At 46.4% G+C, this 25,078-nt stretch overlaps 1 protein-coding gene across 1 annotated transcript in view; it reads left to right on the forward strand.

Annotated features, from left to right (window-relative positions):
* Positions 1-8,460: 8,460 nt before the first annotated feature.
* Positions 8,461-25,078, forward strand: part of LOC144783987 (vomeronasal type-2 receptor 26-like) — a 163,979-nt gene continuing 147,361 nt past the window's right edge. The window contains exon 1 of the mRNA XM_078662702.1: positions 8,461-9,240. Within this exon, the coding sequence (XP_078518828.1) occupies positions 8,461-9,240 (780 nt within the window). The remainder of the gene's footprint in view (positions 9,241-25,078) is intronic.

Genomic DNA, 25,078 nt, shown 5'->3' on the forward strand with positions numbered 1-25,078 from the left:
CAGCTGCTCCAGCAAAGGAGCATCCTGGCGCCCGACAAGGTAAAACATAACACTACCAACACAAAAGCTGAAAAGGAGCGACTACAGGGAAATTAAAATAAAAAACTTTTAATGGCTTTCCGAAATTGTAAAAGATCCTCCAACATACGAATCTCAACCGGGAGAGAGTTCCAAATAGCCGCAGCCTTCACAAGAAAGGATCGGCCACCGGCACGACACAGCTTAAACCGAGGGGCCACGGCGAGAGCCTGGCCCAAAGATCGGAGAGAGCGTGCCGGAACATAAAAGGACAGGAGATCGGACAGGATCTGAGGGGCGGTACCTTTCAGGATTTTAAAAGCCAGACATAAAACCTTAAAATGGATCCTCGTCCTCACCGGCAGCCAGTGCAGGGAGCGAAGGACATTGGAGACGGGGCAATGTCTAGGCAGGCCTACTATTGCTCTGGCTGCAGCGTTTTGAACCCGCTACAGACGGGTGATTTCTGCCTGGTTGGCCCCCACCAGGAGAGAGCTGGCGTAGTCAAGCCGGGAAATTACCGTCGCCTGAATCACCAGCTGCCTGGTCGGGGCATCAAAAAATTTAAGGACAGGTCTTAGGCCCCGGAGAGCGCCAAAACAGCAGGCCGCGTTTTTTTTTGCAGAAAAGTTCTACAACAGTTCAGACATATGTTCTCACTGACTCCAAGTCAGACTACGTGGTGCACTCATGAAGTGGACACTGGGGACAGTCCTCCTGTTAAAAATAGGATTTACAGGCAACCTGCCCATGTCAGGGACTGTATCAGGACTGAAGTCCAGAAGATGTTGGAATTGGGATTTATTGAACCCTCAGATAGCCCATGGGCTCATCCAGTTGTCTTAGTCCCCAAATCTCACACCAAAGATGGCAAGAGAAAGAATTAGGTTTTGTGTTGACTACAGGGGGCTCAATGCAGTCACTAGGACAGATGCTCATCCAATTCCAAGGGCAGATGAGCTTATAGATATTAGGCCTCAGCCAAGTTTCTGAGCACATTTGACCTGACAGATGGCTACTGGCAGATCAGATTAGCTGATGATGCAAACACAAAAACCGCATTTTCCAGCCCTAGTGGGGACTACCAATTTGTGGTGATGCCCTTTGGTTTAAAAAATGCACCTGCCACTTTTCAGAGGTTGGTAAACAAAGTCCTTACAGGCCTGGAAGCCTATAGTGCAGCATATCTATATGATATTGCTGTCTTTAGCTCCACCTGGGAGGATCACCTGGTCCACCTGAGAAATGTTTTGGAGGCCCTGCAGAAAGCAGGCCTCACTATCAAGGCCGCCAAGTGCCAGATAGGGCAGAGTCAGGTTGTGTACCTGGGCCATCTTGTGGGTGAAGGCCAGGTTCAACTATTGCAGAGCAAAATCCAGACCATCATATACTGGGTTGCTCCAACCACCCAGACTCAGGTCAGAGCTTTCTTGGGTCTGACTGGGTACTATAGAAGATTTGTCAAAGGTTATGGATCCTTAGTGACCCCTTTGAATGACTTAACTTCTAAGAAAATGCCAAAGAAAGTTCAGTGGACAGTTAGCTATGAAAAAAGTCATTTGAGGACCTGAAACAGACCATGTGCACTGCTCCCATTCTGCAAAGTCTTAACTACTCAAAAGAATTGACCTGAGTTTGGGGGTAGGGGCTGTGTTATCACAATTTAATGATGGAGGTCAGGATCAGCCAGTAGCTTTTATTAGCAGAATGCTAACCCCCAGAGAGAATTGTTGGTCAGCCATTGAGAGGGAGGCATTTGCTGTGATTTGGGCTCTGAAGAAGCTGAGGCCATACTTGTTTGGCCCTCACTACATTGTTTGGACTGACCATGAGCCCCTCTTATGGCTAAAACAGATGAAGGGTGAAAACCCCAAACTTTTGAGGTGGTTTATTTCCCTACAGGAGATGGACTATACAGTGGAACATAGACCTGGGAGTAACCATGCCAATACACATGGACTCTCCAGATATTTTCACTAAAACAGGACGACTCAACTGGTCAAGGTTAATTTAATGTCCTTATGTTTGGGGGGGGGTTGTGTAGGAAAGTAGGATCTGATTCTTATAGTTACCCCCACTTTTTGCTGATGTTTCACTGTTTTTCAACTTTAGTCTGTCTTGGGCCCTGCTATCGAGGACCCCAGCCTACTGCTTCCTCTCTTAAAATGATTGCATGTATTTTAGGTACACCACAGATTGGATTCTAGGGTACCCTTATAAGTCCCTAGTATATGGTATTCTATATACCCAGGGCACACCAGAGGTGTCTCAGGGGCTGCAGCATGTATTATGCCACCCCTGAGAGACCATGCAAAATGACACAAAAGGTCTGATACAGCAGCCTGTGTAAGGTGGTGTATGCACCTCTTACTCAGATATAGGTTCCCTATATCTACCTTATCACTACACATATAAACCTATCAGTCACCCCTATGGCAGGCCTTATCAATCCTGAGGGCAGGGTACTGGGTTTTTTGTGAGAGGATGCCCATGCATGAGCAGAGCCCCTCTGCAGCCTTCGAAATCAATCCTCCGGGGTTGTTAGTGATGCAGCCTAGACCATATACTTTTAAGTAAATTATAACCTTGCTGTAAATGCTAACTTTAATATGGCTGCACAGAACCATGTCGTGTTTGGTGTCAAACACCTTGGAATCATACCTCAACAACAGTAACTGGTGTGAGAGGTATGATTCCTCCATGGTAGAACCACTAGTGTGGGGCACTGGGCTTCCAGGTACCAGCTTTCCTCGACCCTGGCATCACAAAATGGATGCTGCAGCCACAGACACGAGTCTGCCCTCCTGCTGCAGGATGAAACTACAGCAGGGGAAGGCTTGATAATAGGTTTTCTGTCACAGGGAGGTGTGACCACCCCCCAGACAGGCTTTAGTGTATTGGGGCGGGGTCGGTGCACTCCAAGAGTGCTTTGATGTCTGCACTGGGGACACATTTGGTGTCCCTGTGCATATTCCAGCTCAAACAGATTGCAGGGGCACTCAGCTCCTGCTCTAGTGCGAAACTGGACAAAGGATATGGGAGAAACCACCCCTCTGTCCTGACCCTCCCATAGGTGGGTCCGCAGAGTTTGTCCCACCTCTTCCTTGGGTACGAAGTAGGAACCCCTGACTACAGGACTTTAGATTTTACCTGAACAAAACTCTGCTACAGAATCCGAGAACTTCAACTATCTACACTTTGTTGTATGACCGAAGCATTCCCCTTGGAGTGAAGGAGTTACTCCCCTGCAAGTCAGGCACCAAAGACCCATCTGTCCGGTTTACAACTACGCAGCTCCCGAAGGACTCTGAAGACTTTGCAACACAGGAGGTGGGGTTTCAAGCTTCCTCGAGGCCGATCCGTGCTCTCAGCAAACCTGAGATCCAAGGTCTTTTGGGGACCGTGCAACCCGATAACATGGACACTGTGCATATTTGCAGCAGCATATGCTGAGACTGTGCTTTGGGCTACTTGTAGACCAGACCCCGAGCAGTGATTCCACTTAAGATTACTGGCCTACACTCCACAAGTGACCCGTGGGCTGGTATTTAGTGATTCCTCTCGCAATCCCTTGTCTGTCAACTTGTGGGTCCCAGAGAAGGGTACTGTAACTTTGAACGGGCTTACCTGGTTGCTCCAGATGTGTCTTGACTCTCCATCGCTTGGGGAGTCACCAGGACCTTGCTGGTCCGTCCCAAAGCCTTTTTACTCTCACTGAGTGGGTTGCTGTTGCCAAGGCTTGTTGGTCTCTGATCCGGACCCCGACCCCCCCCCCCCCCCCCCCCCCCCCCCAGCACTCAACATCCTTCATGGGACAGCTCGCCTGTGGACTCTGGTCATCGTCAACATCTCCTGGTCCCCGTGGTAGCGGAGTCAAGCTTCACCTCTTTGCACCTGAAACACCCGACATTGGTGGGCATTGGTCTAATGCGCCCCTGGTCACCCTGAAGTGGCTCAGACACTGTCCCCCCTGCTTTCAGGTTCTTCACAGCTCTGATCCAGGATTGGATCACATCAGAAACTTTTCCTTTCAACGGCAGCAGCACTTTGCAGCAACTCACCATTGAAGACAGCGATGGTTCCCGACACCATTTGAAACCTATGCACCTGGCTTCCCTGGGTGGGGTAACACAAGTCCTCCAGTGCTCACGTGGGTGCTGACCTTAGAACCTTCTAAGTCTAAAAGGGTTTGCTCCAAGTCCTCTCCGAAGTGTCCTTAATCTTTAATATTCCAACCGCGACTTTCCCATAGGATTGTACGGAGCTCGAAGCTGTGTTCTCACACTGCACGCGTCCCCCTTGGGTCCCCTGTGTCACTAACTTGGGTGGTTCCTTGGGGTCCCAGCGATTCTACGTGCTCTAGGCACTGTGACTAGTCAAGTTGTGGTTCTTATACCACTTTCTTAATATATGGTTTGGTCTCCCTCTTGGGCCCATTGTATATTGCGCTATTTACTTACGTTCTGTTGTGTTGATATTGTATATCTTGCTCTCTAATCTCATAAAGAGGTTAGTAGAGAGTGTTTTTAGTAGAGAGTGTTTAATAATAAATACCAATATTTTATATATACCTTGTGTGGTTCTCCTTTCATTTAGACATTCAAGAGGTGATAATCTGGTAAACCAAGCTGCTTTACACTCATTCAAGACGTAGCCTGAAGGCTGCTCTCCATAGCTACCGCTAGGATAGCTTTCAATAAAGCTTGTCTTAAACCTATCATCAAAATGGGTTGTTCGGAATGGTGCTGTCACGCCTGCCAGTCCGCCAAAGAGCGCACTTACCTTGCAAGCCCGTTCCACGAGCATGATGTGCAACGGCGCATGCTCGAGGGGATCGGGCAGGACATTAAAGCCTGACCTCCCCACCACAATACGCTTCGCGCTCTAGTGTTTCCGTCGCCCTCACGACGCGTAACTTCCGCCTCGCCACTCTTCGTTTACGCTCCTGATTGTGCTTTCTGATATAGGCTTCATTTCGGAGCCTGCTTTTTGTCTGTTTCCCTCGTTACCTGGAGGCCGGCCGATTTTCCTTGTTGCCGACTTGTCCAGTCCTTGGTGACGAGCCTTTTATTCGAGGCTATTCCCTCGGCTTTCCGCATTTCTTCATTAGCGGGAAGTTCCGAAATTCCCCTTTTTGTTTTAAAGTCCGTTTGACTGCCGGCTATCAGCTCACCGATTTCCTTGGGGGGTCCTGTTCATCTCACTCATGGTTCCGCCTCTCGGCCGGACTTCGGTTCCGTTGAGTGGCCGGACTTGTGGGGAGTGTAGATTGGGGCTTCCTGGGGGAGTTTGGGAGTTGTGGTCCGCCTGACAGGACTACTCTCCTTTTTGGCTCTTATTAATCCTTTGTGTTGCTGGATTTCAATGGCGCTGGCATTTGTCACAGAACAAGGGAGATAAGATCGGGTAATGCGCTTGTAGCGCACTTTATTCATTTACCATTCTTCCATGTCCTGAAAGTATCGATTTTTATGCCTACTGTTAACTTACAGATACACTATTTTCGCTGTGTACATATAGTGCTGATATCCCTCCACACAGTTCAGCCTGTTGCTTTTGGGGTAAGCCTGGTGCAGATACCTATTCTTAATTATTGATGAATAGTACACCAGATGTTTATATGCTTTAAATCACAACAGGCATTTCAGGGTACCTAGACGCCTTGAAGATTCAACACCCCTGTTCTTACAAAATATTGGTCATCTCTTGTTAAAACCATGTAATTAGATAATCTTCTGGAGGAATATTTACATGTTTGTTGATTGTTGTTGTGCTAACCAAACCATTCCTTTTAGTGCCAGCTTCCACCAGAGAGGGAGATCCGTCCAAGAAGTCCAGTGTCTCTTCCCCTTCTTTCCTTGTTTTGTTCCCTCCTTTCCCTCCATATCACCATTGTGTTCAAGTGTTTGATAGACACAATAGGTGTAGGGGGGACGGGGTGGATCTGACTTCGGTACCTGGCACTCCTGCGGAAACGGCTCCTGGCTACTTACAGGTGCAAGGTGCCCACTATAACTAGTGGACAGCATATACCAGGCCAACTGCTCACAGGCGGACAATGCCTGCTAGGCAAGTCACCATTTTAGAGATGCTTGGTGGGTACGCCAAGCAATCGGAATGATTGCCTTTGGCAGACCCGTGATGGACGGACTTTGCGTCCGCCAGCACACCGCCCACCATCGTAATATGGTGGGCGGGTAAGTGCTTCGACATGGCATTTTCATCGCCATCGTAATGACTCTCTTGGTGCGGCGAACTGCAGCAATATGGGAGAGAGTAATTGACAGGGTCCTGAAGAAGCCACCGTTTGTGACTGAGTTAAGTGTATGGTCAGTGACGCCCTTTAAATGTATTAGTGGTAATAGGTCCATAGCTCGCTTTAGAGAAGAGGTCTGTGAGATGCTGGGTGACTTATATACGGAAGAACTGTTTGTTAAGTTTGAAGCTGTGCAAGTTGAGTTTGCGATAGTAGCGGCGCACTTTTTACAACATGCTAAAATTGCCATTATTACCAGGGAGATCTGGTTTCCTGCCAATCAGAAATGTTGCAACTGTTGCTGACAGTGGGAGATGCAAGGTGGCTGTTGTTTATGGCATGCTTAATAGAGGCAGGGCTAAGGGGATTTGCAAGGCTAGGCACTTTTGGGTGGATGACTTGGAGGAACCACAGTGTGGGCTGAGACATGTTCGCTTGTGCGTCGGGTGTCATGTAAATTGCTCCATTTCAATTATGTACACTGCACCTATCTGACACCAATTAAACCGTATGTATGCTAATAGGTCAGCTAACTGTCCAAGAAGCGAGGCGGCAGGTGCCTCCTTCTTGCACATTACCTGGATGTGTCCCACAGGTGCCTGTATACTACGCATTGGTAACTTCAAGAATGAGCAGGGTGACTGCGATCCCATTGGAGGAGGCTCCTGGACAGTGTCTACCGGGCATGATTAAGGTACCTCATGGGGGTTGCAATACAATGGACATTTTTGCAACAGGCATCGGTCATTGCTAAGTGGCGTGTGGCAATAGGATGGTTGACGCGTCCCCGTGGGGCAGGGGTGTTGTAGAATGGGCCATGGCATAGAAGACTCATATTTGGATGGGCAACAGATTGGAAAAGGATTTGTAGGTATTGGTGGCGTAACTGGAAAGAGTTCAGGAAGCAGAACAGGGCACACTGGTACTGACCCGGAGGGGACAGATGAGGGAGGTGAACACGCTGGATGCATGCGGAGAGGGGGTGTGGGGGGAGTGAAACGGAGAGGTCAGGCGCACAGAAGGGGTGATACGGTCAGTGATAATGTGAGATGAGATTCTGAGGAGCCCCCTGCTGATACCAAGTACCATGGCCATGACTTTCATGTATGTAATCATTGCTTTAAGGGGCGTGGGGAGGGTGTAGACATGGCTCTCCAGTCAAGTGTTGACACTGTGATCCATTATCCTTGTATTGCTGCTGATCACAATGCTACAGTCTTGTTTTTTATATAAGTTAAAGCAATAAAAACACGTTTAAAAAAAAAAAGATGACACAGGTTAATGGTTGTGAGTCCAGGCTCCTCCCCCTCCTTGACAATGGTAATAAATAGCACATACTTGCTCCACACACCTGCATAAATACACACACAGACACGCACAACAGTAGTAGTGTAGTTCAGAAGTTTGTAATCATGTTTCTGTAGGAGCAACTTGAAAATGTGGGTGGCAGCTTAAGCAAAAAACGTAGGGCCTCATTTATGAGAAATGACGCATCGCTGCGTGAAAGCAGCGATGCGTCACTTCTCAGTGCGCACTCCTTGCGACATGATTGATGCGTCATATTAATAATATGACACATCATGTCACAAGGAGTTACAGATACGTCAGTATTTCTAACGTATCTGTCGGCACAAAAGTGACGCATTGCAGGAGTGTGTCAGAAAAGGGACGCAACTCCATCAATGTGTACTTTCACATGGACAAGTCCCATGTTGTTAGTGCCTGCGTAAGTCTTACGCCTGCCATGAAGCAGGCATAAGATTTTGACGCATTAGCGGCCAAGAAATGGCACAGTGAAATCTTATAGATTTTACTGCGTCACTTCCATGACCCTTTCTTGCGTAAAAACGACCCCCTTGCATACATTATACCTGGCGCAGGTATAATGTGGCGCAGGGGTTTACAAAGTGACGCATCTACCTAAATGCGTCACTTTGTAAATCTGGAGCATTTTTTATGCCACTGGTGCGTCACAAAAAGTGACGCACCGGCGGCGTAAAAGTGAAGCACAGCATCATAAATGAGGCCCTAGCCTCTAAATAAGCATTGTATAGACAAGCTTTAAACTTTTCCCTTCTTATGGTCCCTCTAGTCTGAACTGTGTCTATTAGAATTGAGTCAGACTTCCAAACGTACGCCTTTGCCTTCACCTGTCTTGTGTTTCTCCGCAGGTTAGCTATGGCGCAATGGACACCATGTTCAACAACCGTGTGTTGTTCCCTGCATTTTACAGGACTGTCCCAAGTGAGCTCATGCAACATGAGGTGATCATCAAGCTACTGAAGCACTTTGGCTGGACCTGGGTCGGGATGATTGTAAGTGATGATGAGATCAGTCAAGGAGCGAGTGAGCAGCTGAGGACCAAGATGGCAAGCAATGGCATATGTGTTGCCTTCTCGATAAGATTAATTCACAAAATGGACTTAGAAACGGCAATGCAAATTGTGAGGAACTCCACTGCAAATGTGATTATCACCTACTCCAACACTGAGTTATTCTATTATATACTAATTGCCTTGGACATTACGTCTGTTCCTGTCAAAGTTCTCATCATACCTGCTTCACTAGCCTTTATTGCAGAAGGCCTAGCTGAACCATACCTAAAACATTTAAATGGCTCGCTGATTGTATCTGTACCAAGAAGGGAGATACCAGGTTTAAAGGAATACCTTTCTAATGCCAGTCCCGTAAATACACCAAACAATCCTTTTCTTAATCTCCTCTGGTATTTAACATTTTCATGCTACCCAAATGGCACAAAAAAATACATTCGTAACATTTGTGAAGACGACATAAGCCTGAGGACGGTGGGACCCGCAATCTATGACGTGGACAACTTCCGGCTTACCTTCAGTGTGTATGCCGCGGTGCATGCTGTGGCACAAGCTTTGCACAATCTCTACTTCTCTGACTTGGAACCAGGAAAATCTCCAAACAATCTCAAGAAAACATTTTCACCGTGGCAGGTAAAATTCGAGGTGGTTTTACCATCCAGAATCAACTTTGAAGTGGAACGTTCTTTTCTCTCGCACATTGCTTAGACCTGCACCACTTTTGTGTGAGTTGCCTTTCATCTGCACACACGTTGATAAGCTCTAGCCTCCAGTACAAATATTGGGCCTCATTTATAAGAAGTGACGCATCGCTGCGTGAAAGCAGCGATGCGTCACTTCTCAGTGCTCCCTCCTTGCGACATGATTGATGCGTCATCTTTACTCTATGACGAATCATGTCGCAAGGAGTTACAGATACGTCAGTATTTCTGACGTATCTGTATGGCGCAAAAGTGACGCATTGCTGGAGTGTGTCACAAACGTGACGCAACTGGGGAGCCCCATGTGAAAGGGCTTGCGTCAGTATTACACCTGCTGTGAGGCAGGCGTAAGATATTGACGCATTTGCATCCTAGAAGTGGCACAGTGAAATCAGGTAGATGCGTCACTTCTACAAGGCTTACTTACGTGAGAACGCCAACCCTGCATACATTATACCTAACGCAGGTATAATGTAGCGCAGGGGTTTACAAAGTGACGCATCTTAGATGCGTGACTTTGTAAATATGGCGCAACGGGAGGCATGTTTTACGCCTCCGATGCGTCACAGAAAGAGACGCAACGAAAGCGCAAAACTCTTGCATGGCCTCATAAATAAGGCCCATTATATTTTGCTCAAAGTTGATTAGGAATTCACTTGGTCATGTAGTCTTTTTATTAGTAACAAGAAAGCTAAAAGTCCAACCCCCACATGCATCAACCTATTTAGGAAGTGCAAACGGTGCGAATCGGTAAATTCGGCCGTTTGCGCTTCCTAAATACGTTTTTGGGATGCATGAAACATTTTTTTTAAATTCGTTTTTTTTGCATTTCCTAAAAATGCAAATGCATTTAAGGAATCGCATTTGTGCAATTCCTTAAATGCAATGCATCAATTAAAAAAAAAAACGAATTTTGAAATAGGAAGTGCAAATTAACACGAGGTTGACCCTCGTGTTAATTTGCGAAATTCTTTCAAAAAGCACAAAAATGCATTTTGAAAAGTGTCATGTTACAGACACACATGTCCTTAGGACATGTGTGTGTGAAACATGCACTTTAAAATACATTTCAGGGGTGCAGGGGGGGGTCCTTTGGACCCCCCTCTGCAGCCTTGCAATGCATCAACAATTAGCGATTTCCTAAAAAAAGAAATGCAAAACGGCATTGATTCCTATGGACCTCTAGGCCCATAGGAATCAATGTTATGCCATTCCTTAATTGCGATTCGCAATTAAGGAATAGCAAATTCCGAAATTTAAGAAATCCTAAAAATTTTGAGAATTTCTTGATGCATAGGATTTTGCAATTCCTAAATAGCGATTCCTTAATTTTCGCTATTTAGGAAATGCAAAATCCTAGATTGATGCATGTGGCCGCTTGATTACTTTTTACAATTGATCCTTCAGGATTACTGACTACCAGGCTTCCAGTGCAGGGGAGGCTCCTCCGCTAAGGTGGAGGAGGATTGCCCCACTGCTCACGGAGCAGTGTCAAAAAATAAAATTATAATAACACAAGTTATTTCTGTTATTATCATTTTTTCCCTCCCAGGTTGGGTAGGGCTGGTCTCCCGTGATGTCCAGGAGGAGGAGCGGTTGCTGCATACTCCAAATTGCTCATGACTGCTTGGATGCCCCCCTCGGGCCGCCCCAAGCAGTCATGCACACAATTTGCACATTCCTCACCAGGCTGCATTACACAGCCTGGTGAGAAACATACAACTCCTCCCAGGTCCAGTCTGAGCGTGGAACTACAGCACTCAGACCAATCACAACCCTGCATTGCAGAGTTGTGATTGGACAGGGGAGGGAGCCTGGGAGCTTCCTGGTACTGGAGGGACGACACAATGGAGGAGAGGCGGCTGCGAACTCGGTGCAAATGTAAGTACGTTTTTTGTTCATTTTGTAATGTGCCCCTACCTTGTGCGACCTCCACCCACCTCTCCACTTTTGTTTAGTGCCAGCCGCTACTGTCTGCCACTGAGGTGAAGAGCACAGGGTCCCGGATTTGCTAAACTTTCACGCAATGCAACGAAGCAAGGGAACTTCTCTGTGTTGTATGAAAAGGGGGAGAGCAGAAATGTACCATATTTGCAGAGATATGGTGCAATTATGCCTTGAGCTAGTGCATGTATTCCTTTTTGTGTCTGTGTGCAGAATACTGCACACATGCTAAGAGGAAGTAACAAAGAGAAACAAAGTGTAGTAAATTACTTCTCTACTGTTCTCCATTGAATAGAATGTACCATGACATCATGGAATGCCTGGGTGTCTCTCTGTGCTGATAGTGTGAGTTGGTCAACTCAGGCTGAGCTGTTAGGAGCTTGCTCCTGGTGGGGCTTTATCATACTTTCTATCTTCTCCTACTTACCTATCCTGGAACCAAGATACAATAAAGGATTATCTACTTATACAACTGGACTGCATCTTCCTTTACAACACAAAGCTATTTCTCCTTGTTATGCCAGGGCAGGTAGGCATACCATTTTGGCTCCCACCGCAGTTTACAGACTCTAAGTAAATCTGGGTTTGCATCAAAATCCATGTGTGGATGCTCGGGAATGCCTCTATTTAACCCATGAAACCCCTTGTTGATGCAAAGTAACGCAAGGCAGCACTACACGCTGCATTGTGTTACTTTTGTTTCTACAAAGCAATGCAAATCGGGCTTTCCGTGGCCAAGTAAATCCCGATTTATATTTTGCATTGGGGCTGTGTCAAAAAGGTGACACAACGCAGACTTAAAAGTACAAGAAAATCTTGGTCAGGATGTCTTCAGTGGCATAGTCTACATTTGTGACAAATGTATGGCGTTGTGATGACAGAGAACAAAAAAATCCTCCTGTGGATCTTTCAATATTTACCTACGGGCCCCACAGACTTTTTCAGCTCTCTTTTTTTCTCAATATGCAAATGACAATGTGGGCAGGGTGAGGGGTGGAGTTCCTCTCTCCCTCTCACAAGAAATCTTATAGAGGGCAAGGCAAAGATGATCCACATTACAAAGTGGATGTCACTGTCACACAGGGCAGCGCCATTTGCTCTCAGTCTTGTGGAGGACACTCTCTCTAGCCAGAAGTACTTAACAAAAACTCAGTCAAGCAGTTCTTTGAAGGAGTGCAGGTAGGTTTTGAGCTCCACAGCCTGTGTACCTTCCTTTCCTCAGATTTAAACAACAGGACACCTTCCTACCTCATGTCTATTGGGGTTACTGAATGCCTTCTTGCCCCTAGTCTTATTCTTTCACCTTTAGGGGTGCACCAACCTCAGCCAAGTCAAAATATAAACTTTTACCTGGCTGACAAAGTCAGTAAATAATAATAATATTAATGATTTCTGGAGCCCATGGCTTCTCAAAGAGTGTCAGGTGCTAACCAGACTAAATGACCCATCACAGCAAAGACCAGTCTACTGATATGCTGAGTGAAACAACTAAGATTTCAGATTAAGTTTAAAACAGTGCTCTTCTTTCATAGACCATAGGTTTGAGGGAAGGGTATTGCAAGCAAATGGCAGCAAGGTAGGAGAAAGAAGTACAACCTGTAGGAAGGTGGATACCTGACTATGGTTACCCCAGATTTATTCGCCTTGTGTTTAGCTGGTTTTCGACATAGTTGGCCTGGGATCCTGCTAATCAGGGCTCCAGGGTACCTGCTCTCACTGTAAAATGGACTCCATGTACTTTAGGTGCATACCTAATTGGATATTGGGTCACCTTATGAGCCCCTGTATAGTGTACTATAGGTACCCAGGGCATAGGTGCATCCAAGGCCTACCAGGGGCTGCAGCATATCTTTTGCCACCCCTGTCTGGCCATCCAAACTGACACAACGGGCTGATCACTCAGCTGGGGAAAGGTCGGGTAATCAACACTTGCTTAGGTATAGTATTCCTATATCTACCCTTATATCTAGACACATATACACCTATAAGTCACTCCTATGGCAGGACTTAAAAATCCTGGAGGCAGAGTGCTTGGTTTTATGTGAGATGGTGCTCTAGCATGAGCTGAGCCTGTCTGCAGCTTTCGGAACCATCTTCTTATAGCTGTTCTAGGATATTGCCATACCATATACTCTTAAGTGCATTATGAACCTCGCGGTTACATGCTAACTTTGGTTTGGATTTATCAAAACATGTCGTGTAAGGTGTCATATGATTTGGAATACTACCCCCTTGCCAGTTCTGGCGACGTGGGTAGCATTCCACCCTTCTAGAGGGAGAAGACATGTTACTTCCACTAATCCCGGTTAAAGTTAACCAAAGCCTCAGCATCACAAAATGGATGCTACTGCCACAGACACAAGTCTTACCTCCTGCTGCTGGGAGTCCTTCCAGTGAGGGAGGCTAGGACAATAGGTTTCCTGTCTTGGGAGGTGCTAGCACCAACCCAGACAGGCTATAGTGTATTGGGGCAGGGAGGGCTGAATGAAATGAGACATTGCCTGGGGCACACAAGGTGTCCCATGCATAGTCCAGTTCAAACCGGTGCTGGGGAACTCCAGCCCCAGCTCTGGCGCGAAACTGGACAAAGGGAAAGGGGTGTAACCACCCCCTTCCTGGGTCCCACCCATTGGAGGGACCTAGCAGGTAATCCAGCCTTTAAATTTGGTCTATAGGTAGGAGCTGAGTCCCAAGACTTTAGATTTATCCTGATTGAAACTCTGATACAAAACTCTGGACCTTCGATGATCTACTTTGCAAGAAGACGACTGAAGAATCTCCCTTGTGGTCAAGGAGTGACCACCCTGCATAAGCAGGCACCATCAAGCGATAAACTGTTTGCTTTGTCGACGCTCCTGCCGGAGCCCGAGCACGGAGCCTGACCAGAACCGGACTTCCAGACTTCCAACAGCCCGATCCACAGTCACAGGAGAGCTGAGACCCCTGGAGGCGACGATAGACGTGGGACCGGCCATCTTGGAAAGCCAACGAATTGCTTTCCATGCAACTTCTGAGGCACCCTCGAAGTTGTGCATTGGGGATTGAGAAGCACCAGCCCCGAGCACCAACTGCACTGAAAAGATCAGCCCTCCACACTCCACGAGTTCTGCTTGGGGCCCTTCTGCATTTTCCTGCTCGTCGCGTCTGTCCGGTCACTTGCCCGTTGGCTAGTGGCCTCTGTGACGACGAAACCTTCAATTTGCGATGCAGGTCTGGTTGCTCCAGACTGGCCCTTGCTCCCCTGAAAAGGAGCAGCCCATCAGACCTTGTGGGTCTGATTAACAAGCCAACTTCCTTTTCTGCGTGGGTTGCTGTTAGAACCGGCTGTCTCTAGTTGGCAGAGGTATACACTTCTGACAAATAGGGACACACCTTTTCTAGTCAGGGCAAGGGGATCACACACTTAGATAACCCCTGCTCACCCCCTTGGTAGCCTGGCAAAGCAGACAGGCTTATCTCAGAGGCAGTGAGTTAAGCATTTATGACCACATACAGTAATAAAGTGAATGCACTACAAATGGATAGGACACAATAGTATTATAAAAATAAGGATGTTTATATAAGGCTTAGCACAAGACCAAATAACGACAAAAATATACCACAATCTTAATAAATAGTCTTGGAAGGGAAAAATAATACTTCAAGTGTAGTTTCTTCTTAGCACAAAGTCTTTAGTAACAAAAGCAACTCTTCTTCTTTAAATCACAGTTCTTGGCAACAATGTAACCCCCGCGGGAGTCACACGACGTCGAGGCAAAGTTAATCCAAAGGTTCGGCCTCGACCGCGAGGAGCGCTACGTAGAGCCCGGAGTCGAAACAGACCCCCACAACACAGTACCTTGGAAAACGAAGAAACGATGATCTACGGCGTCGAGATGTCCCGGCATCGAGTCTTCGGCGTCGATCGGGCCTCGGAGTCGGGCGATCTGCAGCAGCGTTGACAGATGTCAGGCAGGAGCAGCGCTCACGAGGCAAAGCAGGATACGGCGTCGTCGTCAATGTCGATGTTGATGTTGCAAGAGTGAGCAGCGCTCACGGCGTCGAGAGGGCTCGGTCTCGAGGCGTCGGCAGCTGCTTCGCTACTAGCGTCGATCGGGCTCGGCGGCCGGCGTCGAAGATGCGGGACACGGGAGCTACACTCACGATGTCGAGCTGGATTCAGCGGCATCGGTATAGCTGGATTCTTCAGAGGTGCTGGATTTTCAGGTTCCAGCAACAAGCACTTTCAGCAAATAACGAAGTCCTTTAGCCCTGTGACTTCAACAGGAGGCTGGCACTCTTCCAGCCCTTGGAGATTTCCTTGGCAAAGCTTGAGAGTACACACTCAGTTCCTCTCTCCTGGTTCCTTGGCAAAAATAAAGAAGTGACTGCAGGATTCCCCCCAGCAAACAGCACACTGGCAGAAGGGGTAGGCAAGTCCTTGGATCAGCAGGCTTCTTGTCCTTGGTTCCGGTTTCCTTGTCAGAAGTGATCTAAATTCTTGGTTATGGGGTCCTTCTCTTATACCCCTTTTCTGCTTTGATCCCTTTGTCCATGCAGGGGAATTCCCCCCCATCCTGGGTTTGTTGTGGGTGTTGCCAGGCCTAGGCACCTGGCCTATTCACTGTGCAGGGCAGGGTCCTCAGCCACCCCGCAGGAGGTGGAGCCAGGATTGTCCCTGGCAGGCACAGAGCCATCAGTCGCCCTGCAGGAGTTGGAGCCAGCATTGTGTCAGGCAGGGCAGGCTATCAGGAGCTACTCTTCCGCTACTCTCAATGCAAATGCCTCACTCACCCCACGCTGACACATTCAGACCTCTGGAGCCACCCAGCCCCTATCACACGCACACCAAACCAGCAGAGACCAGTAGACAGTCTGACAAGAAAATAGCCACTTTCTAAAAGTGCTATTTTCAAACACAGAGTCTAAAAACCATCCACCCAAACGGATGCGTTATTAAACCCTGAGTTCAGGGATACCAAACTTGACATTGTACCATGCTTCCCGAGCCTGCTAGTATTATAGCGTTAATAATCCAGGCAGCCCATTCTAACTGATGGAGAGCAGGTAACCTTACAATAGTGAAAAACGAAGATGGCTGTAATTCACTATTAGGACATGCCAACCTCATCAGGCTTGTCCTACCTTATGCTTACAATGCACCCTGCCCTTGGGCCTACCATAGGGGTGACTAACATGAAGTTAAGAGAAGGTGTAGGGACTGGCAAGTAGGTGTACTTGTGCAATCCACGTGACAGTACGAGACTGCACGTAGGTCTAGCAATGGCAGACCTTTAGACATATTTTACCAAGCTGCTTCTGTGGGTGGCACAACGGATCACTGAAATAATATCGACTACCAAAATATCGACTACCCAAAATATCGACGAGAAAATATCTACAACCAAAATATCGAGTTTGTATGTACAAACAGGTAAGTACAAAAATATCGAGTACAAAATATCGTTAACAAAAATATAGTTGTAAAAAATATCGACTTTAATAAAAACCATGTTTAATTACATTAATATAAAAAATTAATTACTAAAATATAATTAACAATACTTAAAATAACTTTTAATAATTAAATAATTAATGAAAGTAAAAAAATAATATTTTTTTAATCATATTTCTTAAAACATATATATATATATAGTAACAAAATTTAATTAAATAATAGCCAATATTATTAACGTACAAATACAAAAGAGTAAAAATTACTATTCCCACTGCAAAGAGTGCAACAGTGGATATATGACGGTACAACGCAACTTTTACAACGCACTACCATTACAACGTAAATATTGGTAAGTATATAATAGTTTTTTTTAATTTAATTTATTTAAAATTATTTAAATATAATTTAATTTAATTTAATTTAATTAAATTAATGTAAATTTAATTTTACTTTATTTTTACACTGTACCCCTGTACCCCTGTACCCCAAAACTGACCCTGAACCCTAAAAAAACCCTTTACCCAAAAACCCAAAACTGACCCTGAACCCTAAAAATACCCCTTTACCCAAAAACTAAAAACTGACCCTGAACCCTAAAAATACCCCTTTACCCAAAAACTAAAAACTGACCCTGAACCCTAAAAATACCCCTTTACCCAAAAACCCAAAACTGACCCTGAACCCTAAAAATACCCCTTTACCCAAAAACTAAAAACTGACCCTGAACCCTAAAAATACCCCTTTAACCAAAAACTAAAAACTGACCCTGAACCCTAAAAATACCCCTTTACCCAAAAACTAAAAACTGACCCTGAACCCTTAAAATACCCCTTTACCCAAAAACTAAAAACTGACCCTGAACCCTTAAAATACCCCTTTACCCAAAAACCTAAAAACTGACCCTGAACCCTAAAAATACCCCTTTACACAAAAACTAAAAACTGACCCTGAACCCTAAAAATACCCCTTTACCCAAAAACTAAAAACTGACCCTGAACCCTAAAAATACCCCTTTACCCAAAAACTAAAAACTGACCCTGAACCCTAAAAATACCCCTTTACCCAAAAACTAAAAACTGACCCAGAACCCAAAAAATACCCCTTTAATTTAACATAATTAGCAATTAATCAATTAAATTAAATTAATTACCAATTACATTTTAATTAATTAACAAATATTATTTAATTACCAATTAATTAAATATTACTACCAATTAATACATTTACATATTTAATAAATAAAAATTAAATTACTTCCCACCCTATTCCCCTATAAACCCACAACCCGCTACAGGAAATACATTATTTTAATTTACATAATTAGCAATTAATCAATTAAATTAAATAAATTACCAATTAAATTTTAAATAATTAACATATAATATTTAATTACCAATTAATTAATTATTACTACCAATTAATACATTTACATATTTAATTAATTATAATTAAATTACTTCCCACCCTATTCCCCTATAAACCCACAACCCGCTACAGAATAAAATTACACAATAATTTAAAAAACAATCATTAATTAAAAATAATTATAACATAAAATGACACTTTTCACACATATTATAACATAAAAACACTATAAATAATTACATATTATATAAAAAAAGATATTTTTTACTTTCGATATTATTTACAGTCGATATTACTTCACTTACCTTAAAAACGATATTTTGGCTGTCGATATTCTGTCCTGTCGATATTTTCTCCAAACGATATTTAAAACTCGATATTTTGTCCATTCGATATTGTGGAGTCGATATTATGTCTGTGCACCGGCACAACATGTGCTGCAAGCCCACTAGCAACATTTGTATTTACAAGCCCTGGCACTCCTGGTGCACGCTACTAGGGACTGACAGTAAACCAAATAAGCCAAACATGGAATTCAATCAATACAGCAATTTCACATAGGGAGCACTTGCACTGTGGCACTGATCAGCAGTGGCACAGAGTCCAAAGCAATATTCCAGCAAAAACATTGTAAACAGAGGAGGCAAACAGAAAAAATGGAGGAGAGACTCATGCCAATGATGCCAGGTCTAACACGTGTCCCCTCCAGCTGAAATGTGGGGAGAACTACCCTTACTCTAGGGAGTCCTCATCACTAAGGCGGAAAAATCTGGACAGACAATCAGCATTGGCGTGATCTGTACCAGGGCGGTGTTCCACCGTGAAGTCATCCCCTGTAGGGAAATGGACCACCTCAACAGCTTTGGATTCTCACCCCTCATCTGCATCAACCATCCGAGGGGCCTGTGGTCTGTCTGAACCCGGAAGTGAGTCCCAAACAGGTAGGGTCTTAGCTTCTTCAGCGCCCAGACCACAGCAAACGCTTCTCTCTCTATCGCACTCCACCTCTGTTCCCTGGGAAGTAACCTCCTACTGATGAAGGCTACAGGTAAGTCTCGGCCCTCTTCATTCACCTGCGCTAGAACAGCCCCCACGCCATGCTCTGAAGCGTCCGTCTGGACAACAAATTCTTTAGAAAAGTCGGGTGCCTGGAGTATGGGTGCTGTGCACATTGCAGTTTTCAGGGTGTCAGAGGCCGTCTGACAGGCGTCAGTCCAGATCACAAGTCGTGGCTGCTTCCTGGAAGTCAGCGAAGTCAAGGGGTGCACAATGTTGCCATAATCCTTAACAAACCTCCTGTAGTAACCCGTGAGACCCAAGAAGGCTCTCACCTGAGTCTGGGTTTTTGGTGGTGCCCAAGCCAGGATGGTGTCAATCTGGGGTTGCAGGGGGGCCACCTTGCCGCTCCCTACTTGGTGCCCCAAGTACACCACTGAACCCTGCCCAATCTGGCACTTACTGGCTTTGATTGTGAGGCCTGCTCTGCGCAGGGCCAACAACACTTCCTGGAGGTGGCGCAAGTGTTCCTCCCAGCTGGCGCTGAACACTGTAATGTCGTCCAGGTAGGCGGCACTGAAATCCTCCAGTCCAGCCAATACCTGGTTGACCAATCTCTGGAAGGTGGCAGGAGCATTCTTCATCCCAAAGGGCATAACCCGGAACTGGTAGTGCCCATCTGGTGTGGAGAATGCTGACCTCTCTTTTGCCCCATCAGTCAAGGCGATCTGCCAGTACCCAGACGTTAGATCAAACGTACTAAGGTACCGGGCAGTCCCTAACCGATCTATGAGCTCATCAGCTCTGGGGATGGGGTGCGCATCAGTCTTGGTGACTGAATTGAGTCCTCGGTAATCCACACAGAACCGAAGTTCTGGTGAAGCACCAGGCGCTGCAGCCTTCAGGACCAAGACCACTGGGCTGGCCCAAGGACTGCTAGAGGACTCAACCACCCCTAAGGCAAACATTTTGGAGACCTCCTACTTGATGTATGCTCTGACCTTGTCAGTCACTCTGTAGGCCTTGTGCTTCACAGGAGTGCTGTCCCCGGTGTCCACATCATGGACACACCACTGAGTGACACCAGGAATCAAGGAGAACAGATCAGGGAATTGTCCCAACAGTTGGCGACAATCTTGCTGCTGCTCAGGGGTCAGTATGTCAGAGAGGACAACACCATCCACTGACCCATCTTGCTCTTTTGCATACAGGAGGTCAGGAAGAGGCTCACTCTCCTCCTCCATTCCAGCATCTGTAGCTAGGAGCATGCCCACTTCGGACCTTTCTAAGTGGGGCTTTAAACGGTTGACATGCAGGACCCGCAAGGGGTTCCTGGGAGACTTCAAGTCCACCATGTAGGTGACATCGCTCTTTTTCTCCACAACCTCAAATGGTCCAGTCCACCTGTCCTTGAGCGCACAAGGTTCCACAGGGGACATGACCCAAACTTTCTGACCAGGCTGAAGCTCCACCAGAGTGGTATTCCAGTCGTACCACCGCTTCATCTCTTCCTGGCTGGCCTCCAGATTTGCCTGAGCAAGATCTCTGAAGCGCAGAGTCTGGTTCCTAAAGGCCAGAATGTAACTGTATACATCCTGGGGAGGTTTCCTGGGAGAATGCTCCCAGCCTTCTTTGACCAGACTCAAAGGTCCTCTTACCGGGTGTCCATACAAAAGCTCAAAGGGGCTGAACCCTAGAGACTTCTGTGGCACCTCACGGTAAGCAAACAGCAGGCATGGCAAGAGGACATCCCATTTACGCCTCATTGGTTCTTCAAGACTCATAATCATGCCTTTGAGGGTTCGGTTGAATCTCTCAACCAACCCATTACCTTGAGGGTGGTAAGGAGTGGTGAACTTGTAGGTTACCCCACACTCCTTCCACAGAGACTTCATATAATTGAGATGAAGTTGGTGCCCCGGTCTGACACCACCTCTCTGGGGAACCCCATGTGGGAGAAAACACCCATCAGTGCCCGTCCCACCACGGGGGCCGTCACTGTTCTGAGAGGGATGGCTTCCGGGTACCGTGTGGCATGGTCCACCAAGACCAGGATGAATCTGTTGCCCATGGCTGTCTTGGAGTCCAGGGGCCCAACAATGTCAATCCCCACCCGGTCAAAGGGGGTACTGACGACGGGAAAAGGTTGAAGGGTAGCCTTCTGCTTCCGCCCGCTTTTCCCACTTGCCTGGCAAGTTTGACAGGTTTTGCAATGGATATCTGTATCCCTTCTCATCTGAGGCCAATAAAAATAGGTGACAAGCCTGTCATAGGTCTTGTCCTGCCCCAGATGTCCAGCTAACGGAACGTCATGAGCCAAACCCAGTAGGAAGGCTCTGAAGCGCTGGGGTACCACCAGCACACGGGCTGACCCAGGCTTAGCAGCTGTTAGGGGAAGGGCCAACTTCCACGGGAGCGAAGACAAATCCCCACACCTCCAAGACACAGCAGCAGGAATGCGCTAACAAGGTAGACCACACTCCTATCTGCTGTATCCTAAAAGTATGAGGGAATTTACCCAAGGAGTGTCCACCACTCTCCTCATACGTGGGGTAACAGAATAGTAGATAAGGCGTCTCCGGGAGGGGTGGTCCAGGCTAGGAAACAAAGATCAAGTTAGGAATAAACACAATCCCTATGCTTACATGAAACACCCTAAAACATTGACAAGTGTGATCACTCTTGTTTCTTACCCCAAATGTAGATCGGGCCAGCGTCAACGATGAGTCCAGGCAATCAGGGAGGGGTCCAACAGGACTCACGAAGGATTCAACACACCTCTGACGCAACGTAAATGGTAAGGGCAGGCGAGGTGAACTGGCCGGCTGACTAAAGAGGATCAGGCCAGCGGAGCAGTAACACCAAAACACCATACAAAACAAACATAAAACAGAAAAGGAGTGAGGGGCATCGACCGGCTGCACAGGGGGCGAATACAGCGGAGCAGCACCCACTCAGGAGGTGAGACACCCGGCCCCTAGGAGGATAGGGCGGAGCGCTCACTCTCAAGAGGAAAAAACCACTTAAGTAAAGGGGCAAACCAAAGAGGTAACAGTGGTAGCAAAATCAGTATATAGCAAAGAGTGAACCGATAACGCCCGCAAAATGCGTGAGGAATAGCAGGGCGTCGCGTTCACTGAAAACGAAGCGGAAAAGAATACCGCTTTCACAACCAGACACCACACGCACACTCACAGGGCAGAAAAGCGAGTAGCAGAGGGTCAGGAGAGTCAGGTATCAGGCGACTAGAAGACAGAGCCCAGCAGAGCTCTAGACGGCCGCAAAACAACTCGAACAGGAACCAGGAAGTGGGAAGGGGGCGTGGTCACAGCAAGTAAGCCAAGCAATGATGGGAGGGCCCAGCTCCTCCTTATCCCCCTTAGGGAGCGTCAGGAAAGTACGGGTTTTGGTGCTAAGGGGTCAAATGCAAATGCACAAACCGGAATGAAGCACACTTGCCAATGTTAATTCCTAACAGTACCCCTCCTTAAAGATCTATTCACAGGACCTGGCTTTGTGGGGTGCAGTCTGTGAAACTGTCGGATCAACCGCACTGCATGTATGTTTTCAGCAGGTTCCCAAGACCTTTCTTCCGGGGGATATCCCACCCAATCAATGAAATACTGGAGTTTGCCTCGGATTCGTCTGGAATTCAATATTTTGCTGACTTCATATTCTGTTTCTCCGTCTATCTGTACTGGAGGGGGAGGAATTTCAGGGACAAGGGAAGGTATGTATTTTTTGATCAAAGAACTGTGGAACACAGGATGGATCTTCATACAGGGGGGAAGCTGGAGTTTAAGTGTAACAGGAGAAAGGATTTTCTCTATTGGGTAGGGTCCTATGAAGCGGGGTTGGAACTTTTTTGACCCTTCCATTCTAAGGTTTTTTGTGGACAGCCACACCTTTTCTCCTATCACGTAGTCTGGTTCCGTTCTACGATGTTTATCTGCTTGTCTTTTCATTGCTTCTTTTGCCTTTTCTAGCTCTGTCTTGGCTGCTTCCCATGTGCTCTGTATGAGGGCATGTTGTTCCTCTAAAGCGGGTACTGTGTCGTCAGGGGGTAACACAATGGGGAGCATTCTAGGGTGTTGGGCTTGAACAAAGTAAAAGGGAGAGACCTTGGTGGCTGCATGACTGGAATTATTATAAGCAAATTCAGCTAAAGGGAGTGCTTGAACCCAGGTAGAAGGAATAGTAGTTAACAAACACCTCAGAAACTGTTCTAAAGTTTGATTGGTTCTTTCGGTTTGCCCATCTGTTTGAGGGTGATAAGCGGTAGAAAGCCTGTGATCAATTCCCAACACCTCACACATTCCTCTCCAGAACTTAGAGACAAATTGGGGACCACGGTCGGAAATGATAACTGTGGGCAGCCCATGCAGTTTCACCACAGAGTCCAAGAAAACAGCCACCAGTTCTTTAGAGGAAGGCACTTTCTTTAGAGGGATGAAATGACTCATTTTGGACAAGAGATCTACTACTACGTAAATGGTGGTATAGCCCTGACATGGTGGTAAATCAGTCATAAAGTCCATACTGATAGTATGCCAGGGTGCAGGGGGTATGGCTATATGTTTTAGCAGCCCTGTAGGAGCACAATGAGAAGCCTTTTGGCGGGCGCATATGGCGCAAGCGTGTACATATTCCCAGACGTCTTGAGACAATGACTCCCACCAAAACCATCGGCGACATAATTCAAGAGTCTTCCGCCCACCTGTATGGCCGGCCAAAGGGCTACTATGACACCATACAATGATCTTTTGTCTCAAAGGTGAAGCAGGAACAAACATCTTGTTATCATGGTAATAAATCCCTTCCTTGATGGTGTGAAGAGGATTTTGTAACCATTCCTCCGATGGGATGGTGGGTAGTAGGCTTTTGAGGTCTTCTAGAAGTGTGTGATCTTTCTCTCCCACCCCAAGGATCTTATTTTCTGGGATGATGGGAAGCGGTTGTTCTCTGTGGGAATGGTCAGCTAGTCCTAGCCGGGATAACGCATCTGCTTTCCCTTGTTGTGTGCCGGGCCTGTAAGTGATTACAAAATCATATTCACTAAAAAACAATAACCACCTCATCTGTCTGGGCGTGAGTGCTTTGGCGGATTTGAAAAATTGCAGATTTTTATGATCCGAATAAATGGTGACCACATGAGGAGACCCTAACAAATGATGTCGCCATTCTTGGAAGGACAATTTGATGGCCAACAGTTCACGCTCCCCTATGGTGTAGTTTCTTTCAGCAGGCAGCAAGGTCTTGGAAAAATAAGCTATGGGGTGCATTTGACCTGTATTTGTGTCTCGTTGGGATAGAATCCCTCCTACAGCATATTGTGATGCGTCAGCCTCCACATAAAAAGGTTGAGAGTTGTCTGCGTGACGGAGAATAGGAGCAGAAGTGAACTTCTCTTTTAAGGCACAAAATGCTTGTTCTGCCTCCAATGTCCAAACAAACGGTACACCTTTTTTCAACAGTCTTGTGATGGGGGAAACTGTGTCAGAAAACCGATCGATAAAGCGCCGATAAAAATTGGCGAATCCTAGAAAGGATTGTATTTCTCGAACTGAAGTGGGGCTTTTCCACAGTGTCAATGCCTCTACCTTTTTAGGGTCCATCTGAAGGCCACCAGGTTTGATGGTGAAACCCAAGAAATCAACTTCTGAGGTATGAAAGGTGCTTTTGTCCAGTTTGGCATATAACTGGTTCTCCTGCAACTTCTGTAAGATTTTCCGGACATGCTCTATGTGTTCTGCTTCGTTTTGAGAGAATATAAGTATATCATCGATATAAACTATAACGAAAACATCGATGTACTCCCTCAAAATGTCGTTAATAAAATATTGGAATGCCGCCGGGGCATTGCATAACCCGAACGGCATTACACAATATTCATAGAGACCATATTTTGTTCGAAAGGCAGTTTTCCACTCGTCTCCCGTTTTTATCCTGATCAAATGGTAGGCACCCCTGAGATCGATTTTAGTGAAGATTTTCGCCCCTTTTATCTGGTCTAGAAGGACGGATATAA

The sequence above is a fragment of the Lissotriton helveticus genome, chromosome 10 (assembly GCF_964261635.1).
Source record: "Lissotriton helveticus chromosome 10, aLisHel1.1, whole genome shotgun sequence".
Lineage (NCBI taxonomy): Eukaryota > Metazoa > Chordata > Amphibia > Caudata > Salamandridae > Lissotriton > Lissotriton helveticus.